Raw genomic sequence first — 13,720 nt, forward strand, 5'->3', positions numbered from 1 at the left:
TCAGTAGAAATATGTGAGTTTATAGGTGCTGGACTTAAGGGACCTTATTTGACATATTCTTCAAAGAGCTAGTGCTCAGAAAAGGTGGATTCAGACTGAAAGCAGTTCTGGAGGGAAAGCCAGTGGGGTGGCCAGGGAGACAGGATTTTGTCTGAAACAGCCATGTGCAGTTATCCCAAAGGAACAAAGGATGAGGGGTGGGAGGTGGCTCCCCAGGCACATCTGGAGAGCAGGGGAAGGAGGAGAGCTTGCTAAAGGGCACAAACAAACATAGACTGGGCTTTTTTTGGGGAAGTTTTCTAAAGAGATGTGTTCAGGATAATCTTTTGGTAGGCTGTGGATCCCACATAGTGCTGAGCTCAGTGCTTGACCTCTCTATAAGAGATTCTGTTGAAGAGAATTAATAACAACTAATGGTATTTCCTGTGGCAGTGAGGGGCTGGACACACAGATCCAGATCAATTATCTGATGCTGGTGATGACCATCCATGTCTTATGTGCCTCCTCACCCTCTGTATCTTCCCACCACAAGGAAAATGAGATGAGCTTGCAGGCAATTTGTGCCAATAAGTGGTAGTTAATTCCCCTTCCCATGGCTCAGTAGGAATAGGAGAGTCTGCCCATATTTGGTTGTAGTTTGATTTCCACTCAGTTTCTACTATTTGCCCCTAGTTTGAACAGGAAAGGTCTGGCCTCATTGTCAGAGAACAGCCAAAGTCAAGGCATGGTTTTTAAGCTGAAGTAGGTGCTGACATCACTTGGTTGCTGCCTGTCTAGTACCAATCTGAGTGAGCAGCATGAAACCAAATATTATTCATTTTCCCTCAGTCAGACACACCCCAACTTTTGCCCTAGACATGAGCACAGGTGTAGGTTTGAAGCATCACTCCTGGTGGCATGGTTTCCTCACGGTGTCCTGCAAGCACAGCCTGTCTCCTCATCTCTCATCAGTCTGTGGCAGTGCTGAGATGACTCAGGAAGAGAAGGGTTTTGGGAAGGAAGGGCAAGAGGCACAAATCAGGATGGATATGTCAGACTCTTAACACTCTGGGTAGCACCTGAACTTTGTGTTTGGTCGTTAGTGACCTCAAGTTGCTGGGTTTTGATGGGCAAGTGGGCAAACAGGCCTACAGGGAAGCTGGAGAGAGACTTTATTTATTTATAAGGGCATTTAGCAATAGGATAAGAGGTGATGGTTTCAAGTTGAAAGAGGGGGTAGATGTAGGTTACACATTGGGCAGAAATTAATTACTGTGAGGGTAGTGAGACACAGGAACAGGTTGTCCAGAGTAGATGTGGAGGCCCCATCACTGGAAGTGTTCAAGGCCAGGCTGGGTGGGGCTTTGAGCAACTGAGTCTAGAGGAAAGTGTCCCTGCCCATGCAGGGGGGGTTGGAACTAGATAATCTTTAAGGTCCTTTCCAACCCAAACCAGTCTGTGAGGCTATAAAACCTGTGGTGAAGAGCCTGTATGTCCCTGTGATATTGGCTGAGGGGGGTTGGCTGGAAGCAGGTGTTCTGTTTGAGGATCTCTGAACCTCTGGTACTGTCCTACATGTTGGGTGAGTCACTTTATGAGCCTCAGATATTTCCCCCATACAAATGGCATGGGGCTAGTTCTGCCAGCCCTTATCTGTGCAGTGCTTTGAGATGTAATGGTGAAAGACACTGTGTAAGAAGTAGGAATTACACCATTTATTTTGTCAAGTAAAAGGAAAAGAAAAACAAGCCACCAAAGAAAGAGCCAAGGAAATATAGTGATAGATCATGCTCCAGCAGATGTAAATCAGCACAGCTCCACTGCCTTCAAAGACCAGGAACAGCTGTTGAGCTCAGTTATGCTTCTTTACACCAGCTGAGGATCTACACTGGGCAACTTTAAATATTGAATCTCAGTGCTTTTCAGATATTAAATGGGCAAAAGGAGAAAAGAGATTTGTATTTGATGTTACAGTGGAACAGCTAATGTGCCTGGCTTTAAATGAATTACAATCCAAGAACTGCAAGCTGTAGCATTTTCTCCTGCTGTTTTGGACAGGCTCCCATCCCTGTGGTGATTGATGCTGTGCTGGAAAACAAGTATGCAAGGAATTTGTTTGGTATGCTCCAGAGTTCATATGTCTTCATTGTAGGTAGCCCATATTGTGTCACGCCGTCCTTGAAAACCCTGCAAAAGAGCTTACAATTAAATTTAAGACTGTGAAGCTGAAACACAACTGTCAGGTGCCAGATGGCAGTTTGGAACAGAAGGATTTATTCTAGTTTACAGACAACAAAAGAGAAACCTTGCTGTGTTCTTGCAAACTCCCTTGCCCAAGGAGGATGTGAGGGTGAAAAGAGAGAGGAACAGCCCACAAAACACCAGTGCTACAGGAGCAGGTCACCTCCCCAGGGTCAGGGCACACCCAGACAGGCTGATGGATTGGCAATTCTGCTTGATATGCTCTGGGGTCAGGGCTGTTTTCTGTGTCCTGAGGTCTCGCTTCAGCAGCTCCTTTAGGTGCATGGCCTATGAGAATCACCAAGCCCTCTTTGGCAAGCCTGTGTCCTCCTGAGGTGCTGCAACTGAAGCTCCCACAGCTTCATTTAGTGTCTCTGTCAGCAAAGTGTGCTCAGCTCCTGTTGGAACCAAGCACTCACCATGGAGAAAAAAGTGGGACCTCAAGGAATTCAGCCAGCCAAAGCCCATGGCAGGGGAGTGTGAAGCAGGAGTGTGGTAGGTATGATACTTCACCAATGAGTCCTCCAGGGTTTGCAGTATTCGGTCATGGCCAAAGCACCACAGTGGGTCAGGGCCATGATATGTGATGAGGTTACTTGTGTGTTTATGCTGTTTATATCTGGGAATTGTTCCCATCTGGCAGAGTCTGAGCCCCAGGTAAACTCCAGCCCTTGGAGATTTTTTGCTGTAATGTGAAGAGAAAGTCATTCAGAGACACATGGGAAGAGGAGTAAAAAAGAAAGTGAGTTTTGGAAAATTCTTTAGTACCTTAAAACTTTGCTATGTTCCAGTGACATTTCCTAAGTGATTAAAAAAAAAAAGAGAATCCTTGAGAGAGATGAGGATCATCAAATCAAAGCAATTTAGCACATCGTGACAAGAAAGATTAGCCCTGCCCAATGCTCATCTTGGTTGAAAATGATTTAAATAAAGCTATAAATCTTCTGGAAATTATGCAACATTTTGTGTCAGCTGGAAACTCCTGCCTAGATTTCTGTGTGTAAAATTCAAAAATTAAACTCACATTACTTTGTAAGTGACCCATCTGAGACATTCGTTCCCATACGAAATGCAGGGAGGCAGCTGCTTGCCAGGCAAATGTGTGACTTTGACCTGTTGTCACCACTGCAGCTTCACTGTCCTGGTCCCATCTGTGGCTCCTCTGTAGGGCATCCAGCAGGCTGGGACAGGAGAGCAGCCCATGGACCTGAATTTTGGCCTTTGAGTGGGAGCAAGGAGGGTGGTCCCTGCTGCCTGGCTGGTTAAGAAGTGTTGATGCCACCAAGCTGCTTCATGTGCCATGGTCAGCCAAAGAAGCAGCAGGCTGGGCTTAAATTCAAATATCTGAGCTGCTGGGATGGTTAACCCCACTCCACAGCTGCAAAAGGATTACAGTGAGGTTTGCAAGATTAATGCCTTCTGTGTGCTCCTCGTGTCCCAGGGAGGAAAAGACTTTCTGACTTGTCCTAGGACAAGAGCTTCAAACCTCCTGCTTGTGTCGAGCAGATTGCAGCCACAGCAGCCTCTCCAGGACTGACCAGCTTTCCATGGCTTTCAATGGGTCTTTCACTGGAAGCCTGCAGAGAGAAGGAATGTCTTGCATTGGCCCAGGAGAGAAAACTGAAGTTTAAAAACAGAGGAAAAAAAGCCAAACCAACAAACAAAATAGAGAAAAGGCATTTGGACCAACAAATCTTACAGGGTGTGCCCAGAGTTCCTTTTTTAATACTTGTAACTACACCTCTTGGTCTAATGTGTGGTATAAGCCTCCCTGCAAATTGTGACTTGATATGGGCCGTCGTGGCTCTGGCTGCCCTCGTATTCCACTTCTTGCCCAGGTAGTTGCAGTGGCAGAGCAGGGACATGACACTGCTGCTCTTCCCACCCACTAAGAGCCCTGAGAACAGCTCACTTGGAAGTGCAGGTTGCTGCTTCAATGTGAGCTTGTCTCAGCTGTGGGCTTTAGTGTTCACATCAGGTTTATAAAACAACTGAGACAGAAGGTCCTCCCACCCCTCCCCATGTCCCAGAAAAGGAGCCGCTCCCATGTCCCATGTGTTCCCATGGCCATAAATGTGTTGTACCCTATGGCCCCAACCCTGCCTGCCAGCACCCACCTGATCTTCCACTGCTAAACATATAATTGCTGTCTGGGATTGACTGTATCCAGAGAGGGTTATCTTGGCTTTTTTTTTAGATTTTGTTCTTTTTTAATTGACTTTATTACCCTTCCCTGTCCGAGGGCTGCCATTCTGGACACAGCTCATCATTACTGCATGTCAATCAAGTGAGCATAGCAAATAGCAAGGGGCTTCTTCAATGGCTTCTAAAAGGCTATTCTGGTAGAGACAGGGATGGAACAGGTGAAAGAAAGAGAGAACAAAAGAAAGAGAGAACGAGAAAACAAGAGAACAAGAGAGAGAAAGAGAAAGACAGAAAGAAAGACAGAAAAAGAAAGAAAAAGAAGAAAGAAAGAAAAAGAAAGAGAGAAAGAAAGAAAGAGAGAAAGAAAGAAAGAGAGAAAGAAAGAAAGAGAGAAAGAAAGAAAGAGAGAAAGAAAGAAAGAGAGAAAGAAAGAAAGAGAGAAAGAAAGAAAGAGAGAAAGAAAGAGAGGGAAGGAAGGAGGGAAGGAAGGAGGGAAGGAAGGAGGGAAGGAAGGAGGGAAGGAAGGAGGGAAGGAAGGAGGGAAGGAAGGAAGGAAGGAAGGAAGGAAGGAAGGAAGGAAGGAAGGAAGGAAGGAAGGAAGGAAGGAAGGAAGGAAGGAAGGAAGGAAGGAAGGAAGGAAGGAAGGAAGGAAGGAAGGAAGGAAGGAAGGAAGGAAGGAAGGAAGGAAGGAAGGAAGGAAGGAAGGAAGGAAGGAAGGAAGGAAGGAAGGAAGGAAGGAAGGAAGGAAGGAAGGAAGGAAGGAAGGAAGGAAGGAAGGAAGGAAGGAAGGAAGGAAGGAAGGAAGGAAGGAAGGAAGGAAGGAAGGAAGGAAGGAAGGAAGGAAGGAAGGAAGGAAGGAAGGAAGGAAGGAAGGAAGGAAGGAAGGAAGGAAGGAAGGAAGGAAGGAAGGAAGGAAGGAAGGAAGGAAGGAAGGAAGGAAGGAAGGAAGGAAGGAAGGAAGGAAGGAAGGAAGGAAGGAAGGAAGGAAGGAAGGAAGGAAGGAAGGAAGGAAGGAAGGAAGAAAGAAAGAAAGAAAGAAAGAAAGGAAGAAAGGAAGAAAGGAAGAAAGAAAGAAAGAAAGAAAGAAAGAAAGAAAGAAAGAAAGAAAGAAAGAAAGAAAGAAAGAAAGAAAGAAAGAAAGAAAGAAAGAAAGAAAGAAAGAAAGAAAGAAAGAAAGAAAGAAAGAAAGAAAGAAAGAAAGAAAGAAAGAAAGAAAGAAAGAAAGAAAGAAAGAAAGAAAGAAAGAAAGAGAAAAGAAAGAGCTTTCTTTTCCAGTGGACACCTGTTCAGAAGGGAGATGAGACAAAATGGAGAGGAGCACCATCACCACCTCAGAACAGGTCTCTCAGCATCTTAGATGGTCCCTCTCAGAAAGGGAGATGACTGGCACACCAGTATGGGACTGAGGGCAATAACCTGCTTGTTCTCTGTCCCACTTCGCAGCTCTCTCGTCTGACATGGTGGACAAGGCACAGAAAAGAACCTGACATTGACCTGAAAAACTACAAGAGTGAAGCAGCACAGATCAATCCAGACAACAGAGAGAGTGACTTGGTTGAAAGTGCAGATTCAGGCACTGCAGAGGAGGCAGGTAGGATGGCTGGCTGTGAACAATATCATGCTCCTGTGCATGTGAGTGCACAGCCAAGATCTCATGCACAGCCCTCTAAAGCTTGTATACCAGTGGTAAGGGTGTGATACATGAAACTGTTGCAGTTCTTGGTCTTCCCAACATACCTTCTAGAGTTTACCTTCATGTCACAATCTTCTGAATGGCTCAAAAGTGGTGCTATTCCTGAAAAAAGCCCAAAACAAAACAATCAACTAACAAGTAAAAACTAAAGCCACCATTCAGTAAAATGTTTTTCCTCCTCTTCCCTAGAACAAGTTACCCATGTGAGCTGCCCCAGTCCCTTCAGACACTTAATGTTGTGCTGGACTCCTCAGGTGGGAGTCAATGGCCCCTTACAAACATCCCTTGTGAGCATGGAGGTTGCTGCTGCTGGTACAGTGCTCCTCACCCCGTAGACACTGCATGGGGTGCCACGACACTGCATCTGTTTGTCTGTCTCACCAAGATGCTCCTGAGGAGCTCCACGGCACTACTGCAGGCATAATCAAAGCAGCAGCTACCTCCTACCACTGTCAAAGTCACAGCAGACTCTGTCATTTCAGCTTTCAGCACATAAAAGTGGCATCCCTTCCTGTTCTGCTCATTGCCAGGAGATAAACCCCTTTGTGTATGTGCTGGAGATGCTTCCTCCTTACCCCTGTGTGGCCTCTGCTGGCCAAACTCACCCAGTGGTGCTGTCAGATACGGAATCAAAACAGCACCATGGTCTGAAGGGACCATGAGAGGCTGGGGGCAGCTGTGAGCACTTTGTGGATGTCTGAGGGTAAACCTACAAGCCCCAGTTTTCTCATTTACATTATGCCACTAGTATCTTTCATCCTCCCTCAGGATAAAAGCCATGGTTAAAACTCAGACCCAAATTGCTTAAATAGCTGTGTGTCCTACCAAGAGCATTTAATAAGATGGAAGGCAAAGAGTCCAATGAATGTAAAGAGAATATTAGCAGGAGATGCTACGTAGGCAAGTTCTTTTCAGAGTGGACACAAGTTTTTCCTGCAAATCCATTAAAAATACCTGCAGCTTTCTGGTTTTGAGTTTAACCTCCCAAGGTTACTGAGCAGAAAGAAGAAAGGCACATACACAAGATATCTTCACTCCATCCTTTTCCTCATCAGTCCAAAGGAAGCTGGTGCCAATTACAGCCAAGCTAAACAGAAGTGAACAACTAAAGAAATATATATATTTTATTTTTTTTTCCCCGATAGAGTAAACTTAGTTTGAAATTTAATGCAGCCATTCAGCATATTTATTATTTCTTATCAATTCCTAGTTCACTTAACTACCTCAGATTTTTTTTTTATAAACAAAAATCTGGGTATTTTGGTAATTAGTAATGATGGGAAAGGAAATGTGAAACACAGCAGTTGACAACTTAATGAGGTTTGGGGGTTTTATTTTGGGTAGCACCTTTTTCAAGGCCTTATGACATTCTGCATTTCAAAAAAAGGTTATATTTGGAAAGAACAGCCAGTGAAATACACACAGCACAGGGCTCACAATTAAAACACACACCTCACCCAGCATGTCACGTGTAATAAGTAAGCCAGAATCTCTCTAAATGGACCATCATGCTGTCAAGAATTTGTGGAAATGGATGGAAGCTGGGTTGAGGAGGAGAAGGAAGATGTCTGGTAATTAACTAATGAACCAAATTAAATCAGGCTGTGCTGTACATGGTCAAGGCACAGCTTTCTATTTTGCCTTCTCTTTCTTTCCCTTCCCATTTCCCATCATTATCATGTATCTCTCATCTCAAGCCCCACTCCAGGTTGGTCAATGCACCTCCAAACTAGCAGAATGAGAGAGGGAGGAGTCCTGGCCAGATGGTAACACCTGTTTTTTTGGTCTGTCTCTCACAGCACCAGAGCTTCCCTGTTGGAAAAAGCTGTACCTGTGGTTCTGTGGTCTGTCCACTGGCCCCGCAGCCTCCCTGTCCCAGGAGGAGAAAGCTGCCCTGGAACGGAGACTCACCAGCATTGAGGAAACGCCCCTGTGGAGGAATGTTTGCAATGTTAATGCTATTCTCCTGCTGACCATTAATGTCTTTCTTTGGGCATATTTCAGCTGAGCTGGGGTCAGGCAGCACATGGCTTCGGTTTCTCTCAAGGGTTCTCATCTTCATGTCTAAGCAAGAAGCATCAGGTGACGGAGACCCTGGTGATGGTCCCCAGAGGTCCCAGCAGCCCTTGGCACGGCTCTTCCCCAGAGGCACTGCTTGCTGGAAATGACTGAGGGGCCTGGTTTCTTTGCAAGATAAGGTGTGACCAAGACTCAAAACTAGTCACACCGGGGAGACCTGGGGTCAATTTTTAAGGTGCAGAGCCAAGCCATGAAGGAGCAAGCCCAGCTACAGCATGGCTGGGCCCTCACTCCCCTCAGCTCAGGGCTGATTTTGTACTGCTGCTCTTGGTGGAAGGACTTTGGGGTTACACTGGTGAGGGGAAGCAGATTTAAGCACTTCCTGTAGTTTTTTTATACACCCAAGATACTGATGGGGTTAGTGTGGGACCACTGGATTAAGTCAGTGGTGACAACCTTGGCTCCCACAGCCACCCCAGGACTTATATTGGACCCCACACCCCAGCTGGCATGGGCAGCGGGGACAGGGGCTTCCCAACCCTCCTGGATCCCCTCTCGTGATATGGGGGTCTTACAACAGCCTGACCTTGTTTGCTCATCAGGCCAGTCCTGCCCCTGAACAGCATTACCAGCAATAAAGGTGCCTTAGTGACAAAATCAGTTCTGCCTCTGGGTTATTGTGGCTGTATCTCCTGCACTGACACACAAAAGCCTCCGTGGGACCGCAGTGACCTGGCAGCGGTAGGAAAAAGAAATATCCCTCCTTGGGCCAAGCCCAAGGCTGGACTTTGCCCTCCTTGGCCAAGTCCAGACCCCTCTGACTCACCTTAGCAAATTCCTGGGGTCAGGAAGAGTTTTTCCAGCCACAGGGGGAAGTGCAGGCAGGAAGGTTTCAGTGCTGACAGGCCCATCTGATGGTGGGTGTGGCGGGATCAGCCTTGGGTTCCTCAGGAGCCTTTCCCAGGGAGCAGGTTGTCATCACCCCAGAGCACTGCACAGCCTCCCTCCTCATGGGCTTGATGAATTGCAATATCCTCACCAGAACCCAGGGCTTGCAGAGCTGCAACCAATATACAAGTCCATTGGCAGCAGATGTTATTAATGATGCCAATACATATTTTCTTATTCATCTTCCATACTTGTGTCTATCTGCAAATGATTATCATTCATTTTCCTGACAAATCTATCAAGATCATTTATTACTGCTCAGCAAAAGGATCGTCTTTTAAACAAAGATTAATAACATTGCATTTTATCTGGCTGGCTGAGCCAAAGGAAATGAAATTAACAATGAGCCCTACAAACATGTCATCACTTTAATTTACCGGAAAATATTTTAAAATGTTATTTAAAGGAATATACACTGTGGTGGGCACAGATTGTTACAAAGGAAAGAAATGAAACCACATATGTTTTAGCAGGGTGGAGAGTAAGTTGGCAAACAGGGCACTGTGTTTGCTCTGGCTCCTTGCTCCTGTTTTCTGGGACAAGGAGGGAGTAGCACCCCCAGCCTTCTTGGTGTGCACAGACAGGCACACGTGAATCACAGGTGAATCCTGGCCCAAGTCACTGTTTCTGAGTTAAAGCAGCTCTTACCTGGGATCACAAGCTTCCTGTGCTCCTACAGAGCTTTACCAGGGTAAAGCTCCTAGAAATCTGTGGGAGGGGATATGGAATGACAGAGTCCCAGTACCCTTCTGTGCTTTTGGCCCCTATGAGGAAAAGCAACAAACTCATTAAATTTATGTGGGTTAGATTCCTTGTTTCTGCATTCTCTTCTTACTTTCCTTTCCCCTCATTTGACTAAAATAATAAACAAGAAATAATACACCAAAGAACACATCAGAGCCCTCTCTGGCTTCTACTTCAATTAGTAATGCAAAAACTAAATATCAGCTTTGGCTTTGACATGCTCTGTTCATGCCCACAAACTTACCTTTTGTGCCTCATTTGATGCAGGTTCCCACTGCTGTGTCTCTGCAGGACTTTCCCCACAGGCCTGGCTCTGTGACATCTCCAGCAGTGGGAATCCCAACACTCCCCTCCACAGCTTTGTGCCTGGAAGGTGTCTCCCCCCAGTACTGCAGAACACTTACCTGTTTCTTAGCACCCAGTGTTTCCAATACCAGCATGTTGCTCCTTTTCCTTGCTGGGCAGAGAGGAGAAGGTTGCTTAAAACAATTTTGAATTACATAGTCAAGAAGCGTTTCTCCTACAAGATAAGGCCAATTTCTTACCTTTGGTGGATTCATCTTTTCTTATCTTGCCCAGATACTGGGTTGGGAACAGTGCTTTAAAACCCAGATAAAAGAAAATAACCCAGCTAACCTCAAGATTTAAAGGTAATGAATGAGTTAATAAAAGAAGCAAGTTGCCCTCCCCCCCCATTGAAGCTGGAGCTGTATCTCCAGTTACTTTGAGGACACTCTGGAGTTTGGTAAGTGGTGAGAGCTCAGGCTGCAAAACATCCAGGCCACACACTGCAGTAGGACCAGACTCTGAGCATCTAAATAGTTTAATCTACTGTGACTGAGCATTTATGGGTAGGATTTGGGCTCTTTGACTGAGCAATAACCACAATGTGTACGGCAGAACATCCCTGCCTATTTCTTTATCAAACTGCCAGCTTAGCCATGTTTCTTTTAGCATACTAGTAAATCCTGGCATAAAGGCTGCAAGCTAAGGTTAAAGCAGTTTCTGGTTAAGGTGCTCTGGAAGCTAAGTACTCATTACATTAGGAAAAAAATAAAATAAAATGAGCTATACCTTATTTCTAGTGTGACTGCATCTTGCTCCAGCTTTCAGCTGCTGGATTTCATCAAGCCTCTTCCATTGCATTAAGCAGTTGTCTGTTATGAGCTTACACCACACAAATAAAAATCATCAGCAGTGCACACAGACAAATGAGGCTTTATAATCATGTAAAGGCAAAGAAAGGGGATAAAGCCAAAAGGAAGCAGCAAAGGACACAATGTAGCAGATGCAAAAACCAAAATCCCATTTCACAGACCTGTGTGTATATTTAAGGGGGTACATTTATCTTCCCCATTTCATAATGTGGAAGGTGTCATCCAACCTTGGTGATTCCCCAAAGCCAAGTATGAACAGGTTTTAGTTTGTGTGCCTTGAGCTGTAAGGGCACTGTGCAGGGAAGGCAACACTGGGAGCAATAAATGAAAGTGGTGTGTTTTGGTTTGGTTTTTAGCCTAGGTAAAAGTGTTGGTGTCACAACAAGTTGAGATGTTTGTACAACCTTCTCTGAAGCAGGGGAACAACTGAAGAAGCCAACAGCCAAGCTGCTGCCCCAACACAGTGCTGCTGCAATGGTGAGGAAGGCACCATCAGGCTGGAAAAGGTTGCAAGGAAACATCACTGCCTGTTCTTCAGAGAAGTGAAAGGTGCTGACAAGATCCTCCTCACCCAAATGTAGCCTTCTCCCCCGTGGAGGACACTTCTCAAGGAGGAATCTTTACTGCTGTTGCCCATCATTGCCCCATATTCCACTCCTCACAACACTGCCTTTTCCTAAGTGTACCCTGACCCTCAGAGGCACCCATTTTCTCTACCTTTCTGTGACCTGCTGAGTCTTGAAACTCTTACAGGAGGGAAGCAGGACGCTTCTGCTCCAGCACAGCCCCTCAGCCCAAGAACTAGGCACTCTTCAGAACCTGTTACAGGTTTCAAGTCCTTCAGCAGGTGCGGGTAAGTCTGTGAACATCCAATGGCTCTTTAATTTCTGACCTGAGATCCCAATACCCAAAGCCTCCTCCATGCCTCCCCTCCCTTTGTCTCAGATACAATTTCCAGCACCTCTGTGTATTCATCTCCATCACAGTACACAGGGGATGTCATTTAAGCATGTGCCATCTGGCCAAAGGCTGGCACCAAGGTAGCCCTCTGCCATTCAAGCACGGCCCAAGATTTCATAAGCAAGAACTGAAATATCATGCAGTGCAATATTATAGATAAGCTGTCCAAACAAGACCAGATGGCACCACCATGCCAAGGACAACAAACAGGGATATTAAGTTGTCAGAGTAGGTACCAAAGTCAGCCTGAGCTGCTGAGTTCATGCACGATTCCCAAGAACGAGAAACAAACTTTCCCAAAGGACACAGCAGAGGTGCTCCTGGAGAGGACACTTGAAGTACAAGCTGTGAGCCACAGGATGTCCCCCCTGAGGAGTGCCAGGGCCACACAAGGGGACTTAAGTGCATAACAGTACACACATATGCACAACATAAAAGCAACTGCTCTTGCAACACTCAGATACTGGTTTCTCTACCACACTACTGTGGGGTTGGGTTGACAGGACCCTGGGCTCAGTACTGGGATGGAGATCATCAGGGACAGTTCCTTGGCCCACCTTCTGATTTAGACTAACAAACCAGGCTGTACTTCTGAATGTTTGTGTGAGGGGGTAGAAGGACCAGGGTAACCATTTTAAGATACCCAGAGCTTCTGCTGCATTTGTTCAAAACCAAAATGCTGTTAAAAACATTCAGCTGTGACCTGTTCCTGTAGCTTCCAGAAAAGAAGCATTCAATTTAATATGTGAGACTCATAACCAACTCACACAGTGCAATAGTTCACATCAGTTTGAAGAAAAAAAAAATTCTGCTGGAAGCACAGGCAAGTAGCAGTGTCAATTTTTCATTAACCTACAGCCACTGTCTCTGTAGACTTACAGCTATAAGTAAGATTACTGTTATAATTTCTTGTGGTCCCTAAGGGGAGGGGAAAAAAAACACCAAACCTTCTCAAAACTTTTAAAGTCATTAAAAAACCCTCCACCTTTAAATTGGAGGCAGTTTCAGTTTACTTTCATATTTCAAAATTAAATCTCAGCTTCAGCCTCACATCAAAGCAGAAATGTCAGTTGCTTTGTTTCTACATCTTCCATGAAAGAAGTTTCACCAAATTATACATGAGCTGAATGCCAAGTAAATAGATTTTCCTAGGGAATAAAGGCAGCTTTTTTTTGTTTGTTTTAAACATATGTAAATAGAGTCCTGGGAGCTGAGCTGCCTGTCACTTCAACCAGGTTTACACTCGTGTCACTCCAGCTGGTTATTTCTGACTGACCTTAGGTCAGAACTGCACGAGGTTCCCTTCCCACTCTGTGCACATCCAGCAGTCACTGAAACCCTTCCCCTCCAGCCTCACACCTCAAAAAAGTCAAAACAGTTTCATAAGCATTCCTTTTTGGCTAGTTTCTTATTCATTATTTTCCTTATTTTTTGTTTCTTTTTTTAAGCTCTAGCACCAGAATCACATAAATACCCCAGTCTTGTGTCACAGTCACTGAGAGGGTTCTGAAAAGCTCTCAGCAGGTCAGCTCAGGGGCTGACAACGCGTGGCTACTGTCAACAAACAGGCCTGTGTTCCTACATACTGACAGTACATGAAAGACTGATAGTACCTGCTGGTTCACAGTCAAGATTATGGGGGCAGGCAAGAAACTGGAATGGATTTGTAAGAAAAAATACTTATTTTTCTTAAATTTTAAACAGGAGAGCACCACTAGTCCTGGCATTTCTCCATTCAGAACCAGTTATTTAATCAGTGGAGAGTTACTTTCCACAAAGCCAGTAGACAACAAAGACAAGCACAATCCCTTCAGGTGCTCATCTTCTCTTTCCC

At 45.3% G+C, this 13,720-nt stretch overlaps 1 protein-coding gene across 1 annotated transcript in view; it reads left to right on the plus strand.

Moving 5' to 3' along the window:
* The window catches only part of SLC5A9 (solute carrier family 5 (sodium/sugar cotransporter), member 9), a 24,123-nt gene extending 16,057 nt beyond the window's left edge, over positions 1–8,066 (plus strand). The window contains exons 13-14 of the mRNA XM_010004002.1: positions 5,809–5,952; positions 7,866–8,066. Coding sequence (XP_010002304.1) covers positions 5,809–5,952; positions 7,866–8,066 — 345 coding nt within the window. The remainder of the gene's footprint in view (positions 1–5,808; positions 5,953–7,865) is intronic.
* The last annotated feature ends 5,654 nt before the right edge of the window (positions 8,067–13,720 follow it).

Source organism: Chaetura pelagica, unplaced genomic scaffold (genome assembly GCF_000747805.2).
Source record: "Chaetura pelagica isolate M959 unplaced genomic scaffold, ChaPel_1.0 scaffold18, whole genome shotgun sequence".
Classification (NCBI taxonomy): domain Eukaryota; kingdom Metazoa; phylum Chordata; class Aves; order Apodiformes; family Apodidae; genus Chaetura; species Chaetura pelagica.